This window comes from Octopus bimaculoides, chromosome 26 (genome assembly GCF_046866305.1).
Source record: "Octopus bimaculoides isolate indiv1 chromosome 26, ASM4686630v1, whole genome shotgun sequence".
NCBI classification, from domain to species: Eukaryota; Metazoa; Mollusca; class Cephalopoda; order Octopoda; family Octopodidae; genus Octopus; species Octopus bimaculoides.
In genome coordinates this window covers 25,191,895-25,199,084 of record NC_142953.1, presented here as the reverse complement: position 1 = coordinate 25,199,084, position 7,190 = coordinate 25,191,895, and the positions used below count along the sequence as shown (strand labels likewise).

Below are 7,190 nucleotides of genomic sequence, written 5' to 3'. Positions count from 1 at the left end.
TGTATGTGAGTGTGTATGTATGTTGGCATGTAGATAGAAAGGTATGTGTACGAGTATCTCTCTCTCTCTCTCTCTCTCTCTCTATCTATCTATCTTCTGTCTGTCTATCCACCTATCTATTTAGCAATCTATCAATCTATCTATCTATCTATCTATCTATCTATCTATCTATCTATCTATCTATCTATCTTCTGTCTGTCTGTCTATCTACCTATCTATTTAGCAATCTATCTATCTATCTATCTATCTATCTATCTATCTATCTATCTATCTATCTTTCTTTCTTTCTTTCTATCTATCTATCTATCTATTTATCTATCTTTCTATCTATCTATCTATCTATTTATCTATCTATCTATCTATCTATCTATTTATCTATCTATCTATCTATCTTCAGACCATTTCATCGTGTTTAACCAATATTCCCCACACATTTTTTCTCATTCCGTTTCTTTTTTCGTTCTCTCTCCATTTTATTTCCATTCAGTCGTTTCTGTCCAAGAGCGTAGGCTCGAAACATCAAAGACTTTTCCATTCTTCCTCGGCGTTAAACTACTACATCTGCTTGTAGTTCCTTTACCTGTCTTCGTCTTTTGTTTTCTGTAAATTTTGAACTATGTATGTATGTATGTATGTATGTATGTATGTATGTATACACAGCCCTATACACACACACACCCATATATACGCGCACGCCTACATACACAGCCGCATACACATGCACACACATACACACAGGAGTGCACACACAAAATAACACACATACCTGGCACACATCCTTACGCTCTCACACACATACGCACGCACACACACATAAACACACACATACACACACGCACACACACCTCTCACATACACAAACACACACACATACATAACACACCCGTACCTAACACTCACAATCCCACACACACACGCACATCCACACACATACACACGCACACGCACACACCCACATACACACACACACGCACTCACACTTCTCACCAACACTACACACTCACACAGACACGCATCCAATCACACACACATGGGCATAAACAACACACGCACATACAATAGCAAACGCACGCACGCACACGTACACAGCAACGCACATATACACAACATACACATACACACAAACACACACGCACGCACAAAAACATACACATATACACACGCACACATACAAAATACACACACACACACGTACACCTACCCAACACCTACAACCCCACACAAACACACACACGAACACACACATACTCAACAACCGCCTGTTGACCTTCCACTTAACATTGTCCATAAGCATCCACTAACTATTCCTGCTACTAATTCCTTCCACTACGTCTCACACACACACAAACACACTAACAGATAAACCACCAAACCATGCACACACACACACACACATACATACGCACACACACGTTCTGTTATCACACACACACTCGCAGACTCTCGCGCACGCACAGATATTCATCTCCCTTTTTCACTCTCCTGTCTTAGAAAGAACTTTTCCCCCACCACCTCCTCTTCCGGTCTTTTCACAATGTAACCTCGTGGGCATCGGTACCATTTTCCTCTTTCTCCGTTTTTCCATTCTCCGAACTTTCCATCTTTCCGACGAAGGGCTACGCCCGAAACGTCATACACTCTCTCTTTCCTTTCCCGAGCGTCCAATAACACTATCCGTATCACGTCCTCACTTTGTTGTTTTTTTGTTGTTTTTTGTGTTTTTTTTAACCTATATATATATATATATATATATATATATACAGGTTATGAGCGATAGTGGTGTCAATTAGACCCAGAGGTTTCATGTAATGCTGAGTAAATGCTATGGATAGACCACAGTTAAGTTCCATGTTCGGTGGTTATGCGAATAAGGGGTCCGACGTAGGTCATATATCAGCGTGTGAATATAAGGATTTACTTTTCGTAATGAGATAAAAAAAACCAAGGCTGTGTATAATATAGAACATTTATAAATAGAATGTCTTACAGCTGTTTCAAGGATATTTATTATATCCTTTCATCGGAGACGGTGTGAGGGGATGATTAAGCAATAGTTAGTTTAGTTTAGATAGGAAATGGATAGTGAATGTAGGGATATTGTATTTGTAAATCCAATTTTAGGCAAAATGGTATACATATAAGATGTGTTATTGAATCAAAGGTTCTGTTTAACTTTAAACAGAACCCTTGATTCAATAACACTGTGTATAAACTCTGTATTTGGAATGACCAATTTCAAAGACTGCTGGATTTTACTCATAGGGTATTGGTATCTTAATAATGGATTTACAAAGGCAACGACCAATCTTAAAATCAATTGGATTTTACTCACAAGGTACTGGAATCTTATATGTATACCATTTTGCCGAAACAATGGATTTACAAATACAATATCCCTACATCCATTCTCTATTTCCTATCTTAACTAAACTATTACTTAATCATACTCTCACACTGTCTCCGATAAAGGGATATAATAGATATCCTGGAAACAGCTGTAAGACCTATTTATAAATGTTCTATATTATACACAGCCTTGGTCTTTTATCTCATTACGAAAAGTAAATCCTTATATATATATATATATATATATATATATATATATATATATATATATATATATAAAGTACACTCTGTGTAGCCAAGAAATAAACTGGAACATTGTATGGGAGCTAAAGAAAGAATGCCAAAAATCGCACCAACTGAATGAACCACCCTTGGCATTTTACTCACAGAAATTTGGTATCTGCCTGGATATTATACCCTTCATCTTAGTACACACACACACACACACACACACACACACACACACACACACACACACACACACACACACACACACACACATACACATATAGGGTGCAATGGGTAAATTGTCACGATTTTAGATTTTTAATTTCGCGCATGCACATAGCTTGTCTTTGATTTTGTTAGCTACACAATAGGGCACCGTCTGTGAGAAAAACAGCACCATGACGCAATTCACTTTGCCAGAAATTTGGAATCAACATGCTGTACTGCTTGGCATTCATGCAGGAAGCTCCAATATGAACATTTCAAAGTGTTTGGGTGTCAATCTGAGGACATGTTCTGAGAGTGATAAAAATCAAACATCCAGTCAACATCATGGTGTTTGGAGTGATCACTAGTGATGGCGATGTTATGCCTCCATTCATCTTACCATATGGACTCAGACTCAACACGGAGACCTACATCAAGTGCCTGGAGGAGGTAGTGCTGCCCTGGGTCAAGAGAGTGGCTGCTGGAAGACCCTATGTCTGGCAACAGCACTCTGCACCATGCCACACAAGCAGGAGAGCCCAGTCATGCTGTCAGACAATTTCTGCGACCACCTCACACCTAACATCTGGCCACCCAACTCCCCAGACTGCAACCCCCTTGATTATTATGTGTGGGGCGCAGTTGAGCGAGAAGCAAACAAAACTCCTTGTAACACCAAAGATGAACTGAAGGCAAGGATTATGGCAGCATTCGCCAACTTAAACAAGGAGACCGTCCAGAAGAATTGCGGGAGATTCTGAAGTCATCTGGGGGCCGTGATTAAAGCCAATGGCGATTCTACTGGCTAAATTTAGTCTTTAATATTTTAAGATATTTTTATGTAACTTTGGTAAATATTCTGTTAAAATGAGATGTCAGTGTCATTTTCATTTTTGCGTAATTTAAACGACAGTTTATTCACTGCACCCTGTGTATTGTATATATGTATGTATATATATATATATATATATATATATATATATATATATATATATATATATATATACACTGGACCCATCTTCTGATTGAAAATCGCTTCAATATACCACGACGTCTAAAAAACTTTTGAACTTTTGAACTTTTCCACTTTTGTAAACCTCCTTTATCATCATTTTTTTAACCTTTACTTTCCTTCACCTACCGTCTCTCCCCCTTTTCTTAGCTCTCCTGAAAAAAGAATTTCTAACTTCCGGTCAGCCATTGTTATGATCAGCCATTATTATGATTGACCGTTGACTGGACACTATTTAATTTTTTTTCTCCGTGTTTTTCTCCTTGTCTCCGTATTCTTTCTGTTGAAGAGCGTAGCTCGAAACGTCAAAGACTTTCCGTATTCCCGAGCGTCATACTAATACATCCTTTTGTTATTTACACCACCTGTCCTCGTCTGTTGTTGTTTTTTCGTATATTCTCCCACATATAATACACGCTCACGTGGTCGCACCAGCTAATCCTGTCTCCTCTCATCACACGAACTTTTGGATTCTACCTTCTTTCCTTCTGGATCTACTCTTTCTGGACTGTCTGATTCTGAATTTTATACCCTCCGGCTGCACCTCTCCTACCCACGGATTACACTGGACCCATCTTCTGATTGGAAATCTATTCAATATACCACGACGTCTAAAAAACTTTTGAACTTTTGAACTTTTCCACTTTTGTAAACCTCCTTTATCATCATTTTTTTTACCTTTACTTTCCTTCACCTACCGTCTCTCCCCCTTTTCTTAGCTCTCCTGAAAAAAGAATTTCTAACTTCCGGTCAGCCATTGTTATGATCAGCCATTATTATGATTGACCGTTGACTGGACACTATTCAATTTTTTTTCTCCGTGTTTTTCTCCTTGTCTCCGTATTCTTTCTGTTGAAGAGCGTAGCTCGAAACGGCAAATACTTTCCGTATTCCCGAGCGTCATACTAATACATCCTTTTGTTATTTACACCACCTGTCCTCGTCTGTTGTTGTTTTTTCGTATATTCTCCCATATATATATATATATATCGTCAAGCATTGGGTTCGACGGTTTCCATCTAGTCTCCTCGGCTTATGTCTGTGCCGAAAATGACTATGGAGTCCAAGTCGGTGGTGAAAGAGTCGTGGGCAGAACTCGCACAGGATGGTTTGAGGATGTTGAAGACTCTCCTTTCTTCTCCTGCGTTTTGCTTCCTCACTCTGTTGTTTGTTCTACTTGAAGTAGCTGGCTCCATTGCGGATAGCACTCCTCCAGGCTGTCCTATCCATGGCAATCTGTTCCCGTGAGGATAGCTGGATGTTAGCTTGAGCCAAGGTCAGTTTGAGCTGGTCTTTAAAACGGAATTTCGTATCTCCTCTGGGTCTTGTTCCGATTGCAAGTTCTCCATAAAGCATGATCCTTGGGAAACGAGAGAGTTCCATACGCTGGATGTGACCTGCCCAGCGGAGACGATGGCGAAGAATGGTGGCTTCGACACTTGGTAGTGAGGCACGGTGAAGAACCTCATTGTTGGTAACGTGATCTTCCCATTGTATGCTGAGGATCTGTCGTAGCTTCGATTGCTGGAAGCATTCAAGGCACTTGAAGTTACGGAGGTACAATGCCCAAGTCTCACAAGCGTAGAGTAGAGTTGACAGGACAATGGTACAGAAGACCATAATCTTTGTACGGATGGTCAGCGCATGATTGAAGAATACATGTTGGCTGAGTCTGCCGAAGGCGAAGTGGGCCGCCCCAATCTGGTTCTCCACGTCATTTTCACACTTGGGGCTCTTCGAAAGGATACTTCCAAGGCATGTAAAATGTTCAACTTCTTCTAAGGGTTGGCGCTGTTGATGCTAATGTTTGTGGGTGGACTGTTCTGGCCTGGTGCAGGTTGGATCAGTGTCTTGGTCTTTAATGTGTTTACCTGCATCGTGAAGCGTTCGTAAGCCACATTATAGGCCATCTGCGGTCCAGCTCGGAGTGGCATTGTCATCGGCATACTGCATCTCACGGACTGAGATGGCGGAGGTCCTTGTCTTTGCAAGGAGACGTGCAAGATTGAAGAGTCCACCATCCAAGCAATAGCGGATGTTGATGGAAGGCGAGCCTAGTGGGATTTCGTTGAACATGGTGGCCATGTACAAAGAGAAACAGGTTGGTGCCAGGACGCATCTTTGCTTAAGATCCCCAGTGATGGGAAACAGGTGTGTGATGGAATTTTAATGGCATACCCTACCCACCATGCATGCCATCATGGATGGAGCTGGCCATGGCAACGAAGTCCTCCGGACATCCAAATCGGGCAAGGGCGGCCCACATTACAGGACGGGGGACCTTGTCAAAGGCTTTCTTTAGATTCCAGAAGATGAACATTGCAGGCTGTTGTTGTTCCTGATACTTCTCCTGGAGTTGAGGGGCACAAAAGATCATGTCGATTGTGCCTCGAGAGGGTCGAAAGCCACTCTGGGACTCAGGGAGGACATGATCTGTGAGGATGAGGAGGTGATTGAGTAGTATACGGGCGAAGATCTTACTTGCAATACTCAGGAGTGAGATTCCCCGATAGTTGTTGCAATCCTCTCGGTCTCCCTTCTTGTAGATGGTGATGATAGTTGCATGGCGGAAGTCGTTGGGCGGTAGTGGGTGGGGGTCTTGCTTTCTCAGATCTTGAGGATAAGGAGCATCAGATGATCTCTCAGCTCAGGACCTCCGTGCGTGAAAAACTCAAACGGGATGTTGTCTGGTCCTGGAGCTTTCCCCGGCTTCCTGCACGCAAGTGCCTTGTTGAACTCATGACATGAGGGTGGCAGGGACATCCAATGGTGGATGGGGAGCTGTGGGGAGTTTTGGAGGAGATCGTCAAGCGTGCATAAGTGGTCGTTAAGTAGGCACTCGAAATGGGACTTCCAGTGATCAAGGATTCCCTGGGTGTCGGTTATCGTAAAGCTAGCTGCGTTCTTCAGGCCACCCACTGATGACCTTGTGGGCCGAAGATCTCTTTGGTTGCAGCATAAAAGCTACGCAAGTCTCGTTGGTCGGCACAGTTTTGCATCTCCTCTGCTTTCTTCTGCCACCAGATGTTCTGAGCTTCTCAAATTCCTTGCTGGCATTCCGCTGGCATTCCTTGCTGGTATTTTCGTTTGGTCTCCGAAGTGGCATGGTTCTCGATGGCTAGGTGCATCCGGAGTTTGGCTTCGATAAGACAGGAGATGGTCTCATCATTCTCATTGGTCCTTCTTCCAGGCAAAGTCAATCGTCTGCTCAGCGGCAGCGGTCATGACTTCACGAACGTTGGTCTAGCAATCCTCAATGGAGGTTGGCTCTGGGAGATCCATCAGGTGTCTCTCAATGGATTCTCTAAAGTCTTGGGATGCCTGTGAGTTCCAGAGTTTAGCGCAGTCGAAGTGTCAGCAAGGAATGTTTGCCGAGACCACTTTGGTGGGCAGCGAA

General features: G+C 42.5%; 1 protein-coding gene across 1 annotated transcript; it reads right to left on the bottom strand.

The window, feature by feature from the left end:
• Positions 1–4,966: 4,966 nt before the first annotated feature.
• LOC149130992 (uncharacterized) lies at positions 4,967–5,413 on the bottom strand. Its single transcript, XM_089343031.1, has one exon. It carries the CDS (start codon positions 5,411–5,413, stop codon positions 4,967–4,969), a length of 447 nt encoding a protein of 148 aa, XP_089199157.1.
• Between the last annotated feature and the right edge of the window lie 1,777 nt (positions 5,414–7,190).